We start from the raw sequence: 25,624 nt of genomic DNA, 5'->3' as shown, positions 1-25,624 counted from the left end.
CCCAGTGTCCTATGTTCCCAGTGTCCTATGTTCCTAGTGTCCTATGTTCCCAGTGTCCTATGTTCCTAGTGTCCTATGTTCCTAGTGTCCTATGTTCCCAGTGTCCTATGTTCCTAGTGTCCTATGTTCCCAGTGTCCTATGTTCCTAGTGTCCTATGTTCCCAGTGTCCTATGTTCCCAGTGTCCTATGTTCCTAGTGTCCTACATTCCTAGTGTCCTATGTTCCCAGTGTCCTATGTTCCCAGTGTCCTATGTTCCTAGTGTCCTATGTTCCTAGTGTCCTATGTTTCCAATGTCCTATGTTTCTATGGTCCTACGTTCCCAGCGTCCTACCTTCCCAGGGTCCTACGTTCCCAGTGTCCTATGTTCTCAGCGTCCTACGTTCCCAGCGTCCTACGTTCCCAGGGTCCTACGTTTCCAATGTCCTATGTTCCTAGTGTCCTATGTTCCTAGTGTCCTATGTTCCTGGTGTACTATGTTCCCGGTGTCCTATATTCCTAGTGTCCTATGTTCCCAGCGTCCTTTGTTCCCAGCGTCCTACGTTCTCAGCTTCCTACGTTCCCAGCGTCCTACGTTCCCAGCGTCCTACGTTCCCAGGGTCCTACGTTCCCAGGGTCCTACGTTCCCAGCGTCCTACGTTTCCAATGTCCTATGTTCCTAGTGTCCTACGTTCCCAGCGTCCTACGTTCCCAGTGTCCTACGTTTCCAATGTCCTATGTTTCTAGTGTTCTACGTTCCCAGTGTCCTACGTTTCCAATGTCCTACATTCCCAGCATCCCCCCTGCTCTACACGTACCCCCTGGTCTACACGTACCCCCTGGTCTACACGTACCCCCTGGTCTACATGTACCCCCTGCTCTACATGTACCCCCTGCTCTACACGTACCCCCTGGTCTACATGTACCCCCTGCTCTACACGTACCCCCTGCTCTACACGTACCCCCTGGTCTACACGTACCCCTGGTCTACATGTACCCCCTGGTCTACACGTACCCCCTGGTCTACATGTACCCCCTGCTCTACACGTAACCCCCTGCTCTACATGTACCCCTGGTCTACATGTACCCCCTGGTCTACCCGTACCCCCTACTCTACATGTACCCCCTGGTCTACATGTACCCCCTGGTCTACACGTACCCTCTGCTCTACACGTACCCCCTGCTCTACACTACATGTACCCCCTGCTCTACATGTACCCCCTGCTCTACATGTACCCCCTGCTCTACACTTACCCCCTGCTCTACACGTACCCCCTGCTCTACACGTACCCCTTGCTCTACACGTACCCCCTGCTCTACATGTACCCCCTGGTCTACACGTACCCCCTGGTCTACACGTACCCTCTGCTCTACACGTACCCCCTGCTCTACATGTACCCCCTGGTCTACACGTACCCCCTGCTCTACACGTACCCCCTGCTCTACACGTACCCCCTGCTCTACACTTACCCCCTGCTCTACACGTACCCCCTGCTCTACACGTACCCCCTGCTCTACACGTACCCCCTGCTCTACACGTACCCCCTGCTCTACATGTACCCCCTGTTCTACATGTACCCCCTGCTCTACACGTACCCCCTGCTCTACCCGTACCCTGGTTGGGAGTCACTGTTCTGGTGTATTTCTTTACCTGATTTCACACACTGAGCCACTTTGGATGCAGCTTATGTTAAACCTCCACCGTGGAGGCAGAAGCTCTGAACTGTAACTCCGTCTTCTGTCTGCGATGAAGTGCCACCAGAGCAGCCTGGCAGAAATGAATCCTGAAGCTTTTTAATGTTGCACTTTGTATGGCTCAGCAATATTGACTCTGTAAATTCCTCCTCACTTTCACGTCCATCACGTGCACAGTGTGTGTGTGTGAGTGTGTGTGTGCGTGAGGCTCCAGACATTACGTATATCGTATATATTGTGTATCTGTATAAGGACCGTGCACACACTCATACATCTCTCTCTCTCTCTCTTTGGATTATTGTTTGTTTTTTTTGCTGAAGGAGCACCGTGTATTATATTAATACTGATGTGTGACTACTTGTTTGGTAATATTTATAACAGAAGATGTTTATCGAACTGTTTAAATGAAATCAAGTATTACGTTTGTGCTTTTTATTACAGACACAAATTAGTAGCATAGTCCGTGTTTATCTGCTTATGTTTTGTTTTTCAACAGAGCATTTACATGAGAGCATAAACCCACAAATGAATGCTTAACAGTTTTAGAATATTCATGTTTACATATGTAACAGTAAATCTCAAATAAAACATTTGATTTGAGTCTTTACCTGTAGAATCTTTATTATTATTATTATTATAGTGTTTGACTCTTATTTACATATTAAAATGTTTAATTCATACAGACTTTAAGACAGAGAAATAGTGCCTCACCTTCACAGACTTAGTTTGCTTTGAGGCGTGTTGACGAGATGAAGGTTATAACCAGTGATGGAAGAAGTATTCAGATCATTTACTGCAGTAAAAGTACTAATACCACACTGTGAAAATACTCTGCTACTAGTAAAAGTCCTGCATTTAAAATGTTACTGAACTAAAAGTATATAAGTATTATCAGCTAAATGTACTTAAAGTTAAAGTATTGATTGTTCCCTGTCAGTGTTTTACTATTATATGGAATTATACAGAAAATATAAATACTCAAGTAAAGTACAAGTACCTCGAATTTGTATTTAAGTGCAGTACTTGAGTAGATGTACTTAGTTGTACTTAGAGGATGGACCTGCCAAAATTTAAAAAATTTAAAAATAAATAATAATAAATAAGTAAATGACTTGATAGATAAATAAATGTCATTAAATGTACCAAAAATAATATAAAAAATAAATGTAGCCATGAATTAATTAATTGATAAAATGTGACTAATTGACATTTCTGTTTTAATTTGCCGCTTTATTTATTTATCTTTGGATAAAGTCCCCTTATTCATTTACTCTTCTGTTTAATGTATTTATTTTTTTACTATTTTTAAAAATTTATTGATGCATTTTATTTTATTTATTTTTGCAATTATTTTTTATTTTATATATATATTTCTGAATATATGTATTTATTTATGCATTTATTTTTTTATGCATAATTTTCCCTTTGCATTTCACCCTTATTTATTTCCCCAAACTAATTTATTTCTTTATTCTTTTCTTTACACATTTCTTTATTTATTTCCTTATTTATATTTCTGTTTTAATTTTAATTTAACGTTGAGTGACGGCCCCCTCGTTCGCATAATGAGGCAGAAATGCAGACTTCAGGAGCACTTGTTCATGCACATGAGCAGCTCCAGCCTCATGGCGATGCGGGTGTGCCAGCCCAGCGGCAGCAGGCGGATGTACCGGGCCACGATGGGGGGGCGCAGCAGGTTCTGGACCGTTGAGGAGCGGTCTGAGTTCCCGTAGAAAACCTGAGGGGTGGAAAGTAAACAGCTTGGTGAGATTCATTAAAACACTTTATTATCACGTCTCTTCACTTTAAAGGGGTAGGACCTGAACCTCTCCTGCACCTCAAACTCTGTTAACTTTTCCGGCTCAGGCCGGAGTCGATAACGTTACTCGCTCCTGTCGCCGCCACTCTCTCTTGCTTCACCACTCACTTCCTTTCACACACACTCTAAACACTGACTCTGCTCCAAAACGCCTTATGCTACTCTTTCTTACCTCTCCATTACGCACATGGGAGAGGCTCCAGTTGGTTGTAATCTCCTCACATCACCGCTAGATACCGCCAGCGAAGAACGTATATTGATAAAGAAGTGAAAGTCAATTGTTCAGCGCCCAGCAGCAGAGCTACGCTTCCACCATTTTGGACTGAAAGCGAGGCCAGTAAAACGTCCGCCTACAAAGAGCCGTACAAAAGTATAACAACATTATTTCTAGTCTATTGTCATATTCTACTGAAATGGCCTGTGTTGAATAATAAAATATTATAAATATAATAAGCATTTTCAGTCCAAAATGGCAGCTGTTGTAGAAAAAAAAAAAAACACACCAGTTTCATCTCTTTGCTTCTTTGCCACCAGATCCTACACACTGGACCTTTACTCTAAAGTCTGACAAGATTCATTTACCTTTTCATTTGTTGCATGAAGAGATTTAAAATTGACTGCCTACTATATTAAGTAGTATTATAGTATTATTATATTGTAGTATATATTCTATATTTAGTGTTCTTCTCACCCTGTTGTTTCCTGTCTGGTCTTTGTAATAGATCCAGTTGAGGGTTTCCACGGTGCGATACTGGATGCTGTATTTAGTGATCCACTCGTCAGCGTCGCAGCGGCCCTGGGACAGGATGCCAGACACCACGGCCACCTGCTGCAGGTCGATCTGGATCCACTGGTGCTGGTCGTTGAACTTGGAGAGCCACGCACACCTAACGGAGAATCAACATACAGTATATGCTTCTGTTCTTCACAGTAATAATAAGAAGTGGGTTGTCATGACGTACCCAAAGCCTTGGTTGTTAAGGCGAGCCTTGGTGGGGACCCAGGAGGAGTACCAGCCCGCGTACTGGTCCTGGTTGGAGCAGCTGATCTGGTCTGATGACACAGATCCAGATTCAAAGCCCAGAGCTTGGTGGTACGGGCATTCTGGGGAGGACATTACAACGTTTTAATTGGTAAGATTCTAAAAGGGACAGTGTGTAGCATTTAGAGGGATTTATCAGCAGAAATGGAATATAATATAAATTAGTATGTTTTCTTTAGTGTATAATCACCTGAGAAATAAGAATCATTGTGTTTTCGTTAGCTTAGAATGAGCCGTTTATATCTACATAGGGAGCGGGTCCTCTTCATAAGGAGCGCCGCCATGTTTCTACAGTAGCCCAGAACGGACAAACCAAACTCTGCCTCTAGAGAGAGACTTTCATGTTTTCACGTTTTCGCGTCGGCAACCGTAGTTCTCAGTTTCAGCTGGTTGCAATCAGTATCCTCACTGCTAGACGTCGACAAATCCTGCACTCTGCACCTTTAAGACTTTAAGAAAAACTAAACTGAAACGATATTTCCAGTTAAAAGATTAACAAAAATGGGCTCCCCGATAGCTCAGTTGGTAGAGCGAGCACCAATATAACATGGCAAAGTCCTAACCATGGCGACCTGGGTTCAAATCCGACCTGTGACTATTTCCATAATCTTAAAAAAAAAAAAAAGAAGAAAAATAAAATAAAAAGGCACGTAAATTAATTTCAGTTTAAGTTTTTTTAACTCTAATATATCACTACCGAAAAAAAGGAGACAGCATTAATTTCTGTCAACACTCGTGACGTTAAACTACAGAAACTGAACGGATTTGACCTTCCAGGAAATCACGCTAAGACACAAAAATGTTTCACAGTTAATCCCTGTTGTTTCACACATGCAGTCTAGTGTTGTAGAATTACATACCAAGAGTATGATTTAAATATTGTAGTAGCTCAAATACCATTAAAGGAAGGAGGCAGAAATGGAATATTATATTCATAACTATGTTTTCATTAGTGTATAATCACCCGAAACTAAGAATTGTTTACGTTAGCTTAGAACGAGTCCTTCATATCTACATGGGGAGCGGGTCCACCATGTTTCTACAGTAGCCCAGAACGGACAAACCAAACTCTGCCTCTAGAGAGAGTCTTTCGCGTTTTTACGTTACCTGAAGGCCACCGTAGTTCTCCGACATGCTTGTGAAACTGCGGTAACGTGAGCCGCAGAATGCTAAACTGTGGTGCCGCCAGCCGCCGTCAAGGGCCAACGGCGTTACCGCAGTTTTGCACTCGGCGGCTCACGTTACCGCAGTCTTGGAAAGGGAGGAATAAGCGGAGGGGTACTCAGTTGGTTGCAATCTGCAACCGCACCACTAGATGCATAAAAAGAAATAACAGACCGTAGATCGCCGTGATTGACCAATCAGCCGTGTAATAATTTACTATAATATAGCGTTAGAGCCAAAATAACGTTTTGGTTATTCTGGTTAAATAAATGTAATTTATGGTGCTGCTAAACCGCCCCGTTAATACAGATGCAGGCCTCCATGTATGCTTGAAGCGGTAGAGCAATTTTACCGCAGTGAAAATGTTTTTAAAAAGGCTAAACGCCAACAAATATGGATCGAATATTTAATTTGATATTGCTACTAAATACGTGGACCCCAGGTTGGGAACCACTGATCTAGTTTACACTAAGACGTGATACGACAGAGGATTGCGTGATAAGGTAGAGTAAGAAGAAGAAGAAGATGGGTGGAAGAAGGGACATCCTCTGATGTGTGCTGCTTCGTCCAGCATCACGCTATTACTGAAGGCCACGACCTATTTTGGGCTCGTTAATCTGCTCATCACATTCCTGCACAGGTAATGAGATTATCTGTTCCAGGCCTCTTCCTCACAGTTGTTCTTAAACCCCCAAACTGTTTTTTAGAACAGATCCAAGCCCGTTTAACTTAAAGTGAAAACGGGGGTTATTTAAGACTCTTTTTAAGGGTTCGCTCAAGCACCCCTAAAAAATAATAACCAACCCTCTGAGACCTGCAGGATTGCCAGTGATCCAGGCCATCATAGCAGGCTCAGACTTAAAGCTAGAGTGAAGATACTGGTATCATATGAAACCAGAAAACCTCAGGAATCCATCGGTACCAACCATGTCATGTTAGCTTGTCAAGAAGGAGGTTAAATAATGATCCAAAGTTTTGGCGAGGCAAAACTTGCATGGCCATTTTCAAAGGGGACCTCTGAGTGCAGTATAAATATGTTATTGTATCCTGTTCTAAAATGGTGTATCTGAATATTTCTGCATACTGGGGTCCCTAAACAGTCTTGAATTCCAAAAATTGGGTCTCACTGTAAAGCTGAGACTCTTGTGGATCCAATGAGCCCAACTGTATTCATGTGTGATGATGTTAGTCCCCATAGGAGACATTTCATTGACCTCCCTGTATAAAATGACCTATGGTGACCTCTAGGATAATCACAGCCTCATGAAACTTTACAGTCACAAACTAGAGACCTAGAGCATTCAGATGATGGATGGATCAAACTAGAGACTTAGGGCATTCAGAGGATGGATGGATCAAACTAGAGACCTAGAGCATTCAGAGGATGGATGGATCAGACTAGAGACCTAGAGCATTCAAAGGATGGATGGATCAAACTAGAGACCTAGAGCATTCAGAGGATGGATGGATCAAACTAGAGACCTAGAGCAGTCAGAGGATGGATGGATCAAACTAGAGACCTAAAGCATTCAGAGGATGGATGGATCAAACTAGAGACCTAGAGCATTCAGAGGATGGATGGATCAGACTAGAGACCTAGAGCATTCAGAGGATGGATGGATCAAACTAGAGACCTAGAGCAGTCAGAGGATGGATGGATCAAACTAGAGACCTAAAGCATTCAGAGGATGGATGGATCAAACTAGAGACCTAGAGCATTCAAAGGATGGATGGATCAAACTAGAGACCTAGAGCATTCAGAGGATGGATGGATCAAACTAGAGACCTAGAGCATTCAGAGGATGGATGGCTTTCCTAGCTAGATTAACAATAAGAGGGTTTCTGAACAGTTAAGTGCTCACCATCCAATCGCCAAAAAATGCCAATTCTTGCAGAAATCTCCAAAACGTCAAAAGTCTTTGATCCCAAATCACAGCATGTCTTTTTCTATGGTGTTCCTCAAGGTCTTGGTGTCTTAATGTGGTACTTTGGAGGGAATATTGATCATTTGTTATCAATTCTCCAGTGTAAAGTAAATTTAGCACCAAACCTGTGTAACAAATGGTATCAACCCAAAAATTGCTGCAAAAACTTATGAGACATAATAGAGCATGGGGATGGACATCATATATTATGACTACAAGAGCTTGACACAGTGCTGAGCTGCATCTCAAATTAATCTTCAGGTTCCAGCTTTCAGATGATGTACACCACTTCTATATGACATCTACTGTTGACCTGCTATCTCCTCCTACACCCCCTGGGACCCTTAAAAAAGGTGTATTCCAATTATCGCCTTTTTTAAAATAACTTCCTGTCCTGGTTTTTAACAGACATCCGACATCCTCCTTAGTGAAACAGACTACAGGTCAACCCAGGTCATGTGAGTTCCTCACCTGGCATGCAGTTCAGCGAGTGACCCTGAGGTGACGACGGCGGCAGCAGCGAGGTGGGCGGGACCCTTGGGACGTCAGTGGGGACACGTACGGGTGAATCACCAGACTCACAGTCACAGCTGCAGGTTTTGATGTTCGATGTCCACGTCTCGATCACCTGCTGCTCCTCCTCCTGCAGCTGCAGCTGCTCCTCCTCCTGGACGGCCTCCTCCTGGACGGCCTCATCCTCCTGGAGGACACACAGAGACCAGTTAATCCAGAGTTCACATCACATTTTTCAGGTGGTTTGGTTTATTATTATTTGGCTCTTACCTCCTGTGAGTGGACAGCGATCAGGGCTGAACCACAGCGATGGATGCATGAAATGTAGAAGCAGATGAAAGTAAATTTGAAAGCTAAAACCACATTTTACAGAAGAAACTAAACAGGAAATAAACTCAAATTAACACAAACTAATTTATAATGAATTATTCTGCAGGATGTCACCAGTAGAAACCTGAATTGAAGAAAATTAATAAGTTTTAACTATCTCAAACAATGGATACAAAAAGTCACTACAACCAAGGTAGAGCAGTGAGTTTGTTCCTGTTTTTTATTTAATAATATCTCTCATGCTGCTCAGTGTCTTACCGTGAGATAGAAGCAGGAGGAAGAGCACAGCAGCACGTCGAGCAGTGACCCCCATCTTCCTCTTCAGCCGTGCTGGAATGAGATGAGTGCGTGATACTCAACGCTGTAGTGGACCAGGATTACTGTAATCCACAGGCCTGCGATGGCCTCATCTAATAAGGTTTATTGGCCCTTAGACAGCTCCCTATAGGCTTGTCTATTGTACTGCACCTATGGTGAATAAATCATGAGTCTTTCACCTGTCAACATTACAACCTGCTCATATGTTTGATGGATGACATGTTAGACTGGGCAAAGAATCAATTCACAGCAATCACAAATGAGCCCATTTTAATATTTACATTTTTTAGTCTTGCACAAAATTGTATTTCTTTTTGTTTATTTCTGTTTGTGTTGTTGTTGTTTATTATGTGAATTAATTTTAAATTTTACATTTTTAAATTTTAATTTAATTTTTACTTTCTATTATAATTTTTTTAATTATTATTTTAATATATATTTTTTAATTAAATTAAATATTTTTTTTGTGATCAATTTTGTTATTGGTATTTAAGCAAAATTATATAGGGTGGGGTTACAAATTGATAGATCACCAATAGAGTAAAAAAATATATATATATAATCACAAATGTCCGTGTACTAATCAATACAAAATTGGCAAGCAGCTACAGAAAAAATAAAATGAAAAAAACAACAATTAAATTTATTTTTGACATTTTTTTATTTTTTATTTTTTATTTGTAATATTTAACATTTTTTAATTTTGTATTTATTTTTTTTTTTTGTTTTTTTATTTATTTAATATTATTTGTAATGTTGTCCACCATATCAAACACACTATTTGGCATCCTGGTTATTCCATTATTTATTTATTTATTTATTTTAATTTAATTTAATTTAATTTAATTTTAATTTAATTTAATTTAATTTAATTTAATATTATTTTGTTTCATTTCATTTTATTTTACCTGAATTAAAGTAAAATTTAAACATTCAGCTGATGATTTTGACAATAACGTATCCTTGTGTTTTGATTGACGTGTATACCAGCCAATCACCTCCACGGTAGGAAGTTAAAGGTTTGGATAGGCGGGGACTATTAACAGAATATTAGCCAATGAGCAGCGTTGTGAGGGCTTCATCGTCCAATCAGAAGCCTCGGAGCCCTCAGTGACTGTGTGTGTGTGTGAGGAGGCGGTGGACGGTTAGTTGATCTCTTCAGAGGGAAGCAGACAGTCTGCTGATCTTCACGGTGAGTTTCACTCTGTCTGTTTACACCTTTTATACTATAATATAACAGAACCGGGTCGGTGACATGTACCATTACAAACAGACCTGAACCAGAACATGCTAATACTAGCCGCTGAATAACGATGTGTTGATTAACGGCTGAAGACGAGACATGATGGTTTAACTGAACTCAACGGATTTAACGGTTTTAATGGTTTATAAAAATGTCTCGGTATTTATTTCAGTGTCTCGAATTTAAAACATGTTGAATGTTGAATGTTGAAGTTAAATGCTGTTTATGTTAAACACCTGCAGCAGCAGCACACACAGCTTCACTAACTAACTGCTGTTATCAGTGATTTGTTTCGCATTTTGCTAGTTTCTTGTCACAGTAATAATTTCCTTAAATTAGCTCAAATTGTCAGAATCAGTCTGGCTCTTAATATCTAGTCAAGTCAGTTTTATTTATATTTATTCAGCCCAAAATCACGACTCTTTACACCCTCTGTCCTGTATGGAAGCGCACTGCTGCCAATAAAAGAAAAACAAATAAGATGAAAACTTGGCTTTGTGATTAAAAAAAAAAGGAGACTTGGTATCTCGAGAACATGACTTAAAATCTCAAAATAATGAGTTAGCATCTTAAAATAATGACTAAATATTGCAAAATAAAGAGTTAATATCTCAAAACAATGACTTAGTATCTCAAAACAATGACTTAATACCTCAAAAACAGTTTTATTTATATTTATTCAGCCCAACATCACAACTCTTTACACCCTCTGTCCTGTATGGGAGACCATTGCTGCCAGTAAAAGAAAAAAAATTATATGAACACTTAGCCTTTTGATTAAAGAAAATGATGACTTAGTATCTCAAAATAGTGACTTAGTATCTCAAAATAATGAGTTAGTATCTCAAAATAATGTCTTAGTATCTCAAAATAATGACTAGGTATCGCAAAATAATGACTTAGTATCGCAAAATAATAACCCAGTATCTCAAAATAATGACTTAGTATCTCAGAATATGTTATTAAGTTAAAATGACATATCACAAAATGACTAAATATCGCAAAATAATGACTCAGTATCTCAAAATAATGACTTAATATCTCAAAAATAATGACTTAGTATTAGAATTTTGTTGTTTTGAGGTACTAAATCATTATTTTGAGAAAGTTTATGATTATAATGACTTTCATCACAAAACTAAGTTTTCATCTTATTTTTTTTTTTAGTGGCAGAAAGGGACTTCCATAGCCCTTAGAGACCCTCGCTTCGGATATGGAGAAAAAAAAAACTCCTCAAAAAGTATTATAAAGCATTTCTCCTCTATTCACGAGGTGATCATCTCCTAAATTATTAGACCAATATATCATCTTGCATGATGAAATTTATCTATTTATCTACTTAAAAATGCAATGCAATGACAAGTTTATTTATTTAGCACATTTCATCAACAAGGCAACTCAAAGTGCTTTACATAAAACATCAAAAGCATCGAGACAAAGTGCAGAAGAAACACATTATAAAAAAGGACATTCAAATACAATCAAAAACATTAGGTCAGTCATTAAAGAGCCAAGAGAATATAACATTTAATAAAACAGTGTAAGAAATGAATACATATTTGCTTTATTTGTACATGATACAGGCCTGATACTCTGATCTGGTTTCACATAAACAGTGATGAGATGTGTCCTGAATGCTTTCTGTCTGTTTTCTGTGGATTCAGCCTCCCGCTCCTTCATCATTGTGTTTCACAGCTGCTCTGAGTTGTTTTTCTCCTCATCTCTTCATTTCAGATGCAGTTCATGCTCCTGTTCAGTCGACAAGGAAAGCTGCGGCTTCAGAAGTGGTACGTGCCTTTGTCTGATAAGGAGAAAAAGAAGATCACCAGGGAGTTGGTACAGACGGTCCTGGCTCGAAAGCCCAAAATGTGCAGTTTTCTGGAGTGGAGAGACCTCAAAGTTGTTTATAAGAGGTGAGACTTGTTTATAGTAAAATGCTCTCTGGTTGAACAGGATGTTTCATACTTCTCTGGACAGTTCATACACCTGTCGTTCAGCTGGAGAAGCAGGACGTGGTGTTATCAGAGTGACGGAAGCATCATGACAACACTCAGACTACAACAGGAAATTTGTCTCCTTAATTTTGCCTCATTATATCCTGTTGCTGTGACAACAGACGGACAGGCAGGCTACTGGTGAACCCGGGTGACCTGACGGGGACAAGCACAGGACTCGAGTCGCTGACATACTTGCCAACCCTCCAGATTTTCCCGGGAGACTCCCGTTTTTCATTACCCCTCTCCTGGTTTCCTCCCGGGGGGTCACAGTTCTCCCGTATTTCTCCCCATTTATGGCACATTTTCACACTTTTTTTTCCTTTTCGTTATCTCAATATGTTTCTGGAACTGATCAGTGTGTATGATCTCTACTGTTTCCACCCGGACGACTATAGAGCTACACCAGCTGTCGTTTCCCGGCGGATGAGAGCAGTCTATGCTCGCGACACAGCGCAGTTTGAGCTCATGTTTGAGCTGCGCTCGCCACACATCACAGCGTGCAGAATATCCAAACAGAATATGCTGTTTACATGACCCTTATCAAATTCACAATATTGTCATATTTGGAATAATAGTGGAATATTAGTGTGCATGTAAACGCAGTCACTGTGAAAGGTTTGACCCGTTGACCTCCTCTTGCCTTTTGGTTTGCTCTATGAGTCAGCTACGGTTAAAGAACACCAAGTTTCACCGCTCTGTGCAACAGTCTTTCATTCACTTGCAGACAGCAGACGAGGATGGATGGACCATGAAACAGTTCAGGAATATAAATCATATCGATAATGCCGACAACCTTCAGTCCTGTTGAGTTTGAGACTTGCTCCAGTATTTTTTTATTTTTCTAAAATCTACAGCCGAGTCCGTTGTGCCGTCCTCGCCCGCTGGTTGTGAGGGATCAACTGACCAGCTCCTTTATTAACCAATCATCACATGCTTAAAGAGTGCCTTCGGGATTATCGGGGATAAAGAACCATGAGGCTTAACTCGCACAGCCTTCTGCATCCGGCTTCTGGCTTTTAAATGAATACCCTGAACACAGTAAACAGCAGGAGTGCTCCGTCAGCACTATTACAGTGAGCTGGGAGACACTTTATAAGCATGCATAAAGTCAGCTTCTTATATTTACTTCATCAGGTTGATGTTTTCACGATGGAAGATTACTTTTAGAGATGCACCAATTGCAGTTTTCTTGGACGATTTGTGATTTTTGTTTAAAGTTTGACTTTCTAAGAACTATAATTGAAAACAACTTTTCTTTCTTGGAAAACAAATTCAGTTGTATGTTCGTACTAAAACATTGACTATTAAAAGGGACATATGATGCTCATTTTCAGGTTCATACATGTATTTTGTGTTTCGACTAAAACATGTTTACATGCGTTCACATGTAGCGTGTAAAAACAAACGCTTTCATACTTTTATCCGAGGCAAAGAGTATAGCAGCAAAGAGACGAAACTCTGGTGTTTTTTGACAACAGCCGCTGCCGCCATTTTGAACTGAAAACGCTTATTATATCCTGGGCAGTAAAATAAAGTGCTCACGGTTACTGGACAAATAAAATCCAACTGAAAATGAATTGCAGTATATTCCACTTTATGTTTTGCAAGCTTTATGTTCTTCTTCACTCACACCAAAGAACTTCCACACCGACGACATGATGTGTGTGTGTGTGGCTCAGGGTTATTATAATAAACTAAAACTGAAATTAAAACAAAAATAAGCAGTGAAAAACTGAAACTAAGCTAAATAAAAAAACTAACTAAAACTAAAACAAAATTGAAAAGTCAAACTAAAATAAAATATAAATGAATGAAAAATCACCTTGGTGTGTCTGTGACGTTACTCTCTGTGCCGCTGTGTGCATGACGTAAAACCATCAAGCAGCACGTGTGTAAATGTGACCGGCGAAAAAAATCTGATATATGAGGCTGAAAGGCCGGTCACCCGTCATCATGGCTGATCAGCTGTCAACTGGCCAGTCACCCGTCATCATGGCATCTCTGATTCTTTTTTTAAAGTCTATGGTTTAGTTGAAGTTATCTGTTGTGTGACTGTGTTGCAGATATGCCAGCCTGTACTTCTGCTGTGCCATCGAGGACCAGGACAACGAGCTCATCACTCTGGAGATCATCCACAGATATGTGGAGCTGCTGGACAAATACTTTGGCAGTGTACGTTTCTGATGTTTCTATTATTCTTTTATATGATGTGTATCCATAGGGGCGGTCAATTCATCAAAATATTTAATCCATAGTTGATCGTGATTAATTCCAAATGAATTGCACATTTTTTATCAGTTCTAAATGTACCTTTAAAGTGAGATCTGTCAAGTATTTAATACTCTTCTCAACATGGGAGTGGACAAATATGCTGATTTATAAAAATGTATGTATATATTTATTATCGGAAATCAACTAACAACACAAATCAATGACAGATATTGTCCAGAAACCCTCACAGGTACTGTATTTAGCATAAAACAATATGCTCCCATCATAACATGGCAAACTGCAGCCCAACAGACAACAACAGCTGTCAGTGTGTCAGTGTGCTGACTTGACTATGACTTGCCCCAAACTGCATGTGATTATCATAAAGTGGGCATGTCTGTAAAGGGGAGACTCGTGGGTACCCATAGAACCCATTTACATTCACACATCTGGAGGTCAGAGGTCAAGGGACCCCTTTGAAAATGGACATGACAGTTTTTCCTCGACAAAATTTAGCCCCAGTTGGGAGCATTATTTAACCTCCTTCATGACAAGCTAGTATGACATGGTTGGTACCGATGGATTCATCAGTTTTTTTAGTATCATATGATACCAGTATCTTCACTCTAACTTTAAAACTGAGACCACTACAACCTAAAAATCGCAAGTTGCGTTAATACGTTAAAGAAATTAGTGGCGTTAAAACCAATTTGCGTTAACGCGTTATTATCACGTTAACTTTGACTTCTGGTATCCATGCCATCCTGTTTCCCACCTGTTCAACCTAGACTTAAAACATTCATAATTAATGTTCTCTTTTGTTTTTTGTCAATTACAGGTTTGTGAGCTGGACATTATCTTCAACTTTGAGAAGGCGTACTTCATCCTGGATGAGTTCTTGCTGGGCGGAGAAGCTCAGGAGACGTCTAAAAAGAACGTGTTGAAGGCCATCGAGCAGGCTGACTTGCTCCAGGAGGTAAGACATCTAACGAATCTCTCGAAAAGACCACTGATGGCACCATGAATTGTGCATCACTTGCAACAGCTCTCTGCCCCGTCTCAAGGTCCGATTCACTAAAGATATTGCGCTATTGTGATATTACAGCGCAGAAACGGCCATAAAGTTTTGCAATTGAGTGCAATTTGGCCTTTTTTTTTTTTTTTTTTGTGGAGGGAGAGAGAAACAATATTTTGTTTATTTGTTTTACATAATAACCTTATTTTCATTTATTTTTTTCTTGTTTTTTTTCTCATGTATTTTCAAAAATGACATGTACAGGAGCTTTTTTCATTTATTTTTTGTGACACAACCGTCACCTACCGATGCCTGGCTACTATCACTGTTGCCCATCACAGCGCTGATCTTTGTGAATTGGACTGTTTTTTTCAGTGATGCTTATTTGCATAGAAAGGGGCTGATTTTGTGCCAAATATCTGCATAATTACCTATTTTAAAAAGTGTAAATAGCACAGGAGCACCGAGATGCTATTTGTCTTATTTGTGAAGGTTTAGCGGCCTCAAAAGCGGCACAATCTTTATGTGTCTAAAGTCAATTTGAATCCAGTGCTTACAATGAAAACTATTATATAGAGAGGTAATTACTGAATGTGAATACATTGATCAGCTACTGCAGAAAAATTTACATCCATACATGGTATCAAAAATGCGATTTGAGTTTGTAAAAATCGTACAACTTTAAATTGTATTCAAGTCGGAGTGCTTGTATCACAGAAAAGTAAAAGCAGCTAAAAAATACTCGAGAAATTGTACTGTAATTAGATTTCCCTTTAGAAAGTGACACCTGTTTTACTTGTTGTGATTTTCCTTTCATTGGCTTCACTGTGCTTGATTGTCTCTCATTTAGTGTGCTTGATCTTGATTTTGATTTCTCTCTCTTTGCCTGTGTATTCTTCTTTTACTGTTGTGATTTGCAGAATATAGACTTTCAGATGCGCCTGTTTGCAGGTACAGTTCGTAAAAACCCAAATAACCCTTGCTGTAGCTGTAGCTGTAGCTGTAGCTGTAGTGTTAGATCAGTAGCCGTAGATGTTCTGTAGATTCACCAGCAGAAACAACATACCAGCAACATGTCAAGAGTCAGGTAATAGACTGTAGATGTGGAGGTTGCTGGTGTGTTTTTCTGCTTCGTACTGACTTCAACCCTCTGATATCGCTGATGTAACTGTAATCCTAGTAGGCACTAACCAATAACTCTTCTTCAGCAACACGTTCTCATTCTCAACTCAAATACAGCAGCTCGGTCAGTGGCCTTACACTTTAAACTCAGCCGGCAACCTCCGGGTCTGAAAAAAGTGAAGCCAATGCTGAAGTGCCTTAAACCTGCATCCTCTCTACCAGCCAGCAGGGGGCGACTCCTCTGGTTGTATAGAAGTCTCTGAGAAAATGAGCCTACTTCTCTCTTGATTTATTACCTCAGGAAACATTGTAAACATGAGTTTATGGTCTCAATCTCTAGTTCCAAGTCTTCTTCAATACAGTATGATGTTCATTTAGTAAATGATGGTCCCATTTAGAGTCAGATAGACCATAAAGCAGGGGATGCTTTAGGGCGGGGCTACCTTGTGATTGACAGGTCGCTACCACGGCGTTGTCCGGTCTGGGAGTAGTCCGTGTTTTCGTCTTACAACTTTAACCCTTTCACAGTGTGTTTTCACTTCATGAAAGTTAATTATAACATGTTTGGTTGTACTTAGCTCCGCCCTCTCGTGTTACTTCTGGTTCCAAAAACCAAGATGGCGGCGGACAAAATGCCAAACTCGACGCTTCAAAACCGTAGTCCACAAACCAATGGGTGAGGTCACAATGACTACATCCATTTCTTACATACAGTCTGTGGTCAAGCTATGATGCTCCATGTACCCCTCTAGCGTCTGTTTTTGGACGTGCAGGGCTGCCTCTCGTGGCGATATTAATCAACACAGGAGTAAAAGAGGAAGTCACGTGATGTAGTATAAAGAGCGAGAGAGTCTGTGTAGGGAGGAGGTCGGAGTGGATCGACGGGTCCAACAAACATTGGACTTTCACCCAGGAAACCACGGTTATTGTCTTGTGTGAAACCAAAACTCAACGTTGACTTATTTTAAGTTACGTAATGTACTTAACTTACGTCACATACTTAACGTAGTTAACTTACTTAAGTTACATAACAAACATACTTATTTTAACCCAAACTGTCATCTTTTTCTAAAACTAACCAAGTAGTAATGTGACGTAATTACATCACGTACGTAACGTAACGGTACCTGTTGAAGTCTATCGGATCACCCTGCATGTTGAAAAATTAAGCTAAAGGGGTAGGGCCAGTACCAATACCCTTCAAATGTTACCGATACCAATAGAATACTTCATTCGATACCCATCATGTGAATGGAAGCTGTGTTTCTGTGTGTCCCACTGGCTAGCTAATCGCCGCCACACTGCACAGCGCTCATATGGCGTTACCCCTGATGACGTCGTCCCCTGACCCACGGTGGTGACTCAGGCTGACTCAGAGCCGTGTTCAGAGCCGAGCTGCTGCGTTAGTGGGCCAATCACACGTCGCATTAAATCGAAGAACGCTTGCAGTGATTGGCTGCGAGAAAAAACATTCAAATAGTAATTTCTTTCTAAATCTGGGCACAAAAACAATCAAATGCAGGTATCGTTTGATTGGAGAAGTGTCGATACTCCTTGGTTTTGGGTTATTTCTGTCGATACCTTAAAGGTATTGAGTACCGATAACGAGCCCTAGTCCTGACTAAGCGTACCTGACGAGTTGGGACTGAGAACGTGTTGTCTTCAGCAGCATATCTACGTGAAAAATGTTAATACTAAACATACAAGGTACATTCAGTAGTTGAGAGAAGGAACTTTTATGTCTTTCTCCACATTAGACTCCTGAAAACCTAAAGGGAATTCCATCACTTATTACATTTACATTCATGTTGTTCTCTCTTTCAGTGTCACTAAAATATTTCAAACGATTTCTCTAAATTGCTCACATTCCTCTCAGACTTATGTGACGGTTGAAGTGAGGAGAGCTCAGGTTGCAGCCCAGAAACAAAAGACTCATTGTCTTCACTGCTGAGACCACACAAACACTTCTGGCCCAGATTAGCATTTCATAATCACAGTAACAGAACACACAGTGTGTCACTGCCGTCAGGATTCAGCAGTAAACCAGCAGACACCACCGCTGTGTCTCAGCTCCAGTACATTAATGCCACATATCAAAACCAACAGCTGAAACATTATTCAGATATCTTTACCTTGTGTTCAGAGAATTAATGAGACCTATTTAAAGGATTATTTGAATTTCTATAGACGATGTAAAACAACATGATCTTGTAAAGGCAGTTTTTAATGTTGGAACCACACAATAGTCTAGATAGACAGTCTCGTCTAGACCTGAAGGGTCTGCTGGATTTGTTTGCTCAACATTTAGTCCGTTAGGTAGTGAGCCAAAAGAACGCCGTTAATGAGTTCTGGGAAGCAAAATGAGGTCACCGCTGATAAACCATTAACATCCAATTGAAAAAAAGAATGACCAATACTGGACTATTGAGGAATTATTTACATACAACCAAACCAAAGGTTTTGGCAAAGAATCCTCAAATTTGTGATAAAGATACGTACTAAGGCAGTTTGAAATAACATAGTAAGAACAGTAGTATATAGTAACACGTGCTGCAGAATAAACCTTGCAAACAAACTCTTGCACACTGTCTAACTTTCAAAACAACATTTATTTACAATGTTTCAGTGCTAAAACCTTCATCAGGAAAAATGTTTGCAACTTTCTTTTTGACCTTCATCAGGAAAGATTTTTGCAAAATTTGAGCGTGAGGGCACCGAAGTTCACAAACTCAACTGACTTTTAAATTCATGTTAACTAACTTGGAACACAAAGTGGTCTAAAGTAAATTAAGAAATGAGCAATAAAGTCAGGAAACACTACTGTATGAAATCCAACAGTGGCCCGTTACCATTAGAGTAGCTGTGAAATGCAGCCAAGTCTGTAATCCCTGAGGACAAACTGTTCACTGATTTACAGTCAGGTAGCTGTACTATAGAGAACTTACTGTACTATAGAGAACCGGTGTACTGTAGAGAACGTACTGTACTGTAGAGAGCAAACTGTACTGTAGAGAGCAAACTGTACTGTAGAGAGCAAACTGTACTGTAGAGAACATACTGTACTATAGAGAACATACGTACTATAGAGAGCAAACTGTACTGTAGAGAGCAAACTCTACTATAGAGAGCAAACTGTACTATAGAGAGAAAACTGTACTGTAGAGAACATACATACTATAGAGAGCAAACTGTACTGTAGAGAACATACTGTACTATAGAGAACATACGTACTATAGAGAGCAAACTGTACTGTAGAGAACATACTGTACTATAGAGAGCAAACTGTACTATAGAGAGAAAACTACTGTAGAGAGCATACTGTACTATAGAGAGCGTACTGTAGAGAACAAACCATAGCGAAAATACTGTACTGTAGAGAACATATTGTACTGTAGAGAACAAACTATACTATAGAGAACATACTGTAGAGAACAAACTGTACTGTAGAGAACAAACTGTACTATAGAGAACAAACTGTAGAGAACAAACTGTACTATAGAAAACATACTGTAGAGAACAAACTATACTGTAGAGAACATACTTTAGAGAACGTACTGTACTGTAGAGAACAAACTGTACTATAGAGAACAAACTGTACTGTAGAGAACAAACTACTATAAAGAACAAACTATACTGTAGAGAACAAACTGTACTATAGAGAACAAACTGTACTGTAGAGAACAAACTGTACTATGGAGAACAAACTATACTGTAGAGAACAAACTGTACTATAGAGAACAAACTATACTGTAGAGAACAAACTGTACTGTAGAGAACAAACTATACTGTAGAGAACAAACTACTATAAAGAACAAACTATACTGTAGAGAACAAACTGTACTATAGAGAACAAACTGTACTGTAGTGAACAAACTGTACTATAGAGAACAAACTGTAGAGAACAAACTGTACTGTAGAGAACATACTTTAGAGAACGTATTGTACTGTAGAGAAGAAACTGTACTATAGAGAACAAACTGTACTGTAGAGAACAAACTGTACTATAGAGAATGTACTGTACAGTAGAGAACATGCTGTAGAGAACAAACTGTACTGTAGAGAACAAACTGTAGAGAACAAACTGTACTGTAGAGAACATACTTTAGAGAACGTATTGTACTGTAGAGAAGAAACTGTACTATAGAGAACAAACTGTACTGTAGAGAACAAACTGTACTATAGAGAATGTACTGTACAGTAGAGAACATGCTGTAGAGAACAAACTGTACTATAGCGAACATACTACAGAAAACAAACTAACCGATCGATGCTGCGCTAGACCAGCAACTCCTTTGTTCTGAGAAGTTAAATCACTGTTTTTGTGAATGGAGTCTGGTGGCTTTGAAGAGAGCATACAGTAGATAACAGCTTCAGTTCCCCGTCAGAAAGGGCTGTCTGACAGTGAGGTAAAGAGGTGAAAATATACTTAATATAGCGTACACTTAAACTGAGGGTCAGGGCAGCGACGTACATGAAACCTGCCTTGGCGGAGGTCTGCGCTCTCCGAGGGCACTTCTAGCTTTTTTTGGTAATTAGTATTTTATAGATTTTTTACATGAACATTGTCACATTTTGTTTAACAAATCAAATAACTCCTATATTCAAACTAATATTAATATAAATATAAATAAAGAAATAAATACATTTAATAAAAAAAAAAAAGAAATAATAAAATATATATTAAAATACATATTCCTACATTAATCTGCACCATGGTCTAATATTCCCTGATTTTTTTATGATTTCAGACAAAGATAAATGCCATCCCTTTAAAACATAATGCATATATATAAAAATAATGGTGGGTTGGGTTGGGGCACATTGGTATTGAGTGCCTCTGGCTTTAAGGCTTCAGTAAGTGCATAGTGCAGTAGTAATTATGTGGGGTACATACCACAGGGGATTTGGTTGAAGTTATTTTAATAAGCCTTTAATGAAACACGTCTCAGGAGCTGGTCATTACTTTGGTGCCAGCAAGCAGATCTTCTTTTGGAATAATGATGCCTCAGAAGATTTCCCTCTCGGAGATAAATTGAGCCGAGACGTCCCCGTGAAGGAGGGCGCCGTTATTGTTGTGGTGCACGGTTAACCTCCTGATCCCCTCGACCACATAGATGTGTAGATGTGTGTAGATAGATGCTGACCAGTGGTGCTTTGTTCTGTTTATTCGTGTCCTTATATACAAATCTTTGCCTCACAGGTGTGATGGTCCCAAATATGGTCTCTGAGTCCTCTGGTCTTTTCCAGAATTAGACCTGCTGAGGTGAATACTCTATATACCGCTAGAGCCCTCAGATTTAGTCCTCTAACTGTTTATAACAGTCTGTGTGTAGCTCAAGACCGTGGTCCTGGTCTAGGTCCTGGTCTAGTTCCTGGTCTAGTTCCTGGTCTCGTGTCACTAGTTAGTCTTCCACAGCCGACAATCCATGTTTGTATTGAAAACAAAGTCTGTCTGAGTCTGTTTGTCTTTGTTTTCCATGTATGTGTAACATTTCATTGACACTGTCCTCTACCAGATGTTTTATATGTTTACATATCTGCATATTTGGATCGGTGACACTATTTAATAAGCGGTGAAAATGTTTCCACATCTGTTAGTTTAAAATGTTTTGAAAAATTAAATGTTTTGCTTTTCAGGGGAATTTGATAGTGTTTTCCCCCTCACTTAAAGGACCAGTGTGTAGGATTCAAGGGGATCTATTGGCAGAAATATAATATAATATTCTAGGGCTGCAACAACTTATTGATTAAAATCGATTATAAAAATAGTTGGCAATGAATTTGGTCATCGATTAGTTGGGTCTGTGTTATGACATGCGCTGTGGTAACGTCTCCGTGGGGGCAGTAGCCAATGCTGCAGCTTTTCTAGCTCACGTGATGAATTGAAATGACGCTAACTCCTTTGTCTCTAGCATTTGAAAAGTGGTGGACGCAGAGACTAACGATACAGCTGAGAAAAGTGCAGAGGCGAACGCACGATTGCAGGTTCTGATTTAAAAACAAACAGATTCATCTAATGCTAATTAGCTGAAATAAGGTCGGAGAGACACTGGAGTAGCTAATAGACCATTTCAAAGTTGTAAACCTAAACATTGTATGTCAATGACATCAGCTGACAGGAAATAAACATGGTCCCTATTGCCTAGCAATGCAATTCTGTTGAAACTGTCTATAACATAATTCAATCAGTCAGAGAAGCTCTAAAGTGAATCTTTTATTTCTTCACAACTGAAACTAATCAACAGATTAATCAATTCTCAAAATAGTCGTAAGTTTCAGTCCTATAATATTCATAACTATGTTTTCTTTAGTGTATAGTCACCTGAAACTAAGAATGGTTGTGTTTTCGTTAGCTTAGAATGAGCCGTCTATATCTACGTAGGGAGCGGGTCCTCGTCACGGAGTCCACCATGTTGCTCCAACATGTTTCTACAGCAGCCCAGAACGGACAAACTAAACTCTGGCTCTAGAGAGAGACTTTCAAGTTTTTTACGTTACCTGAAGGCCACCGTAGTTCTCCGACACGCTTGTGAAACTGAAGTAACGTGAGCCGTAGAGTGTTAAACCGTGGTACCGCCAGCCCCCGTCTGACTTCCGTTGCTCCTACAATAGTGTTATTATGGTATGGATGGCCTCTGAGCGAGGCCAACGGCGTTAACACGGTTCTTACACACTGCTTTTTTAAGACAGATTTGTGGACGCATTCTCCGAAAGAAAAGTGAGCTAAATTAGGCTCACTGTTCAGTTTACCTTCAAACGGACTTAAAACCACTGAGAGTTTGTTTTACTGTGGATGAGTAGTAACAGTCCCATTAAAAAGCACCTTAAAGGAATAGTTTTACATTTTGGGACAGACTCGCTATTTCCAGTCTTTATGCTAAGCTAAGCTAACAGACCTGTGGGTCTAGCTTCATATTTATTATTTATCAACAATTGCCCCAACCGATTACATTACAGCTCGTTTAGCGGCTGTCGTCTGCAGCGTTCTCACTCAGAAATCGCTGTCCCCATTACTCGCTTAGTCACAGAAACATGAGGAAATACAGTTTAAAAGTCATTTTAAGTGATACGTCCAGCCTGCTGCCGTCTCCTGCATCATGTCCTGTGAATGAAGTGTCTGTATGAGGCGGCTGTTACGACTCCGTGTTGTCTCGGTTTTCTAAGCTGTGTGCGTTTCTCTCCTCCAGCCCCGTCATGAGTACTTTAATGTGCCTGTGTACTGATTGGCTGCCATCGCTGCTGCTGCTGATGCTGATGCTGCTGCTGCTATCCACCTGCATGCTGAGCTCCTCAGTGCGCCTTTCTGTCTCTGAGTACCATCATTGGTTCATTGGTCCAAGGGTTCATTGGTCCAAGGGTTCATTGGTCCAATGGTCAAATGGTCCATTGGTTAATTGTTCTAATGGTCCAATGGTCCAATGGTCCATTGGTTAATTGTTCTAATGGTCCAATGGTCCAATGGTCCAATGGTCCATTGGTCCAATGGTCCATTGATCCATTGGTCCATTGGTTCATTAGGGGTGTAACAGTATTCTAGACTCACTATTTAACTCCGTAAGTGTCAATTCATTTAGTAATTTACAGTAAATGATGAAAACATTTATTAGACATTTCTATTGGAGATTTATATCCTGTTTCTGAGGATTGAAAATCCATTTATACTGAAGTTAGTCATCAATATGTTTATTGATTATATGTAATATATTATTTAGTGGTGATATATATTGTTACGTGCCTGTCATTCGTCCATTTATTATTGGTTTCATTGCACCAGTTCCATCTCTTTATTATTACCACTGTAAAAAAAACAGGTGGTTGTTCTTCTATGTTTCTTTGGTATTGCCACTCTAAATATTTATGGGTAACGTTTGCCAGCTGTGGTGCACAGATGTGTCTGACTGTGTCGAAGTACTCAGCACGCCTTCAAGGTATTTAAATGTAAAAACACCAGATCACAAAATCTGATCTGATCTGAGTTCTGCTGTTACTTCAACACAGATTCCTGTTTGTTGTTTCCAAGAGGTGTTCATCAATCAGTGTTATAGTTCATATTTTTATTGGTTCCGTCATTGGTCTCGTTTCTTTATCAGTTTTGTTTTCTCATTTTAAACCGTATGTATTTGCGTTGTAGGTTTGGTATACTGTAGGTCCTTGCTGTGATTTCTAGTTATTGTTTTTAAATCAGAACAAACCGTAGCACACACTAGAAGACCTCATAGCTTTTTAACATTTATGTTATTTTAAAAATCTTTTAAATTATTTATAGACCCTAATTATTTCCTATTTAATTAAATAGCAAAAAACGCGCTCTGAAGGTAAGTGGTATTAGTGGGATTAATGCTAAATAAATACTTTATCTTTGCACTGATTAACTACTGTAAGATAATAATAATAATAGACATTTAAACACAACACTTTATAATAACCATCATTTATAAATGGTAAAATAATTGATAATTAAACTTAGTTAATAGTTATTTTAGTGTTAAAAAACAATGAAATTATAATTAATCATGTTTACTAAACAATAGTAATGTTATAATTTCTGTTATTTCATCAGTAGTTTGTGTAATATGAAATAATTAGTTTATAAATTATATATTGTATCATAGCTAATAAGAAATGATAACAATCGCATTATGATTACATTATTAAACTATTTATCAGCTTATTGTTGCACATATAACATTTTATATACTATATTAATTATTTGTTATTGATTATCAAATGATGTGTAAACCTTTAAGGAACTATTTTTAAACATCTATAAACATTAAATAGATAGATGGACCAGAAACTAATTATTAAACATTAAAAAAATATTAACTATCTATCTAAATAATGTTTTTGGTGCTTTAGAAAATATTTTTTAACCATTTAACAAGGTATTATAATCTGTATAATAGCCATCCAAATAATGTTTGTAGACGGTTTAACAAACCAATTATTAACCATTAACAAAGTATTACAAATATCTATCTATGGATGTTTATAGCATTTCTAATAATTAGTAAACATTAATTATAATTTCATTGTTTGTTAACATTAAAATAACTATTAATTAAGTTTAATATGCTATCAATTTACCATTTATAAATGATGGTTATTCTAGAGCCTTACACATTCTGCACACTGACTGAGCACATTAAATGTTTTGTATAATCTGCCATATAAATTGAGGATATTTTCTTGATGTATATATAATAGATATTAATAAATTGTTTATGACTCTGTCAGTTAAGCACGCTGGTG

General features: G+C 39.1%; 2 protein-coding genes across 10 annotated transcripts in view; one reads left to right on the top strand and one right to left on the bottom strand.

Moving 5' to 3' along the window:
- Window positions 1-3,083: 3,083 nt before the first annotated feature.
- On the bottom strand, window positions 3,084-8,794 carry LOC119488565 (retinoschisin-like). The gene is made up of 6 exons (XM_037770340.1): window positions 8,725-8,794; window positions 8,407-8,432; window positions 8,095-8,323; window positions 4,455-4,596; window positions 4,184-4,379; window positions 3,084-3,411 (listed from the first exon to the last, which is right to left on the bottom strand). The coding sequence occupies exons 1-6, from the start codon at window positions 8,777-8,779 to the stop codon at window positions 3,259-3,261; spliced, it is 801 nt and encodes a 266-aa protein (XP_037626268.1). The 5' UTR covers window positions 8,780-8,794; the 3' UTR covers window positions 3,084-3,258.
- A 1,045-nt stretch (window positions 8,795-9,839) lies between these two features.
- Window positions 9,840-25,624, top strand: part of LOC119488564 (AP-1 complex subunit sigma-2) — a 25,363-nt gene continuing 9,578 nt past the window's right edge. For 4 of the 9 annotated variants that reach the window (XM_037770338.1, XM_037770334.1, XM_037770335.1 and 1 more), the window contains exons 1-4: window positions 9,840-9,976; window positions 11,762-11,940; window positions 14,088-14,196; window positions 15,074-15,211. In XM_037770338.1, the coding sequence (XP_037626266.1) occupies window positions 11,762-11,940; window positions 14,088-14,196; window positions 15,074-15,211 (426 nt within the window). In that variant the 5' untranslated portion in view covers window positions 9,840-9,976. Of the gene's footprint in view, window positions 9,977-11,761; window positions 11,941-14,087; window positions 14,197-15,073; window positions 15,212-16,170; window positions 16,202-21,572; window positions 21,636-23,559; window positions 25,258-25,624 lie in introns of those variants that run through there. The other 5 variants (XM_037770333.1, XM_037770336.1, XM_037770330.1 and 2 more) reach the window with 5 other exon arrangements.

This window comes from Sebastes umbrosus, chromosome 5, assembly GCF_015220745.1.
Source record: "Sebastes umbrosus isolate fSebUmb1 chromosome 5, fSebUmb1.pri, whole genome shotgun sequence".
In the NCBI taxonomy this organism is placed as follows: Eukaryota; Metazoa; Chordata; class Actinopteri; order Perciformes; family Sebastidae; genus Sebastes; species Sebastes umbrosus.
Note: the sequence above shows the minus strand (reverse complement) of the source record. Positions and strands in the feature narration are given on the sequence as shown.

Excerpts from the sequence above, each read along its gene's own strand:
- LOC119488565 (XM_037770340.1), bottom strand. The coding sequence starts at position 8,779 with ATGGGGGTCACTGCTCGACGTGCTGCTGTGCTCTTCCTCCTGCTTCTA. Across the intron at positions 8,324-8,406 it reads TCGCTGTCCACTCACAGGAG|GAGGATGAGGCCGTCCAGGA; the intron begins GTAAGAGCCAAA and ends TGTGTCCTCCAG. Across the intron at positions 4,597-8,094 it reads CTCGCTGAACTGCATGCCAG|AATGCCCGTACCACCAAGCT; the intron begins GTGAGGAACTCA and ends TGTCCTCCCCAG.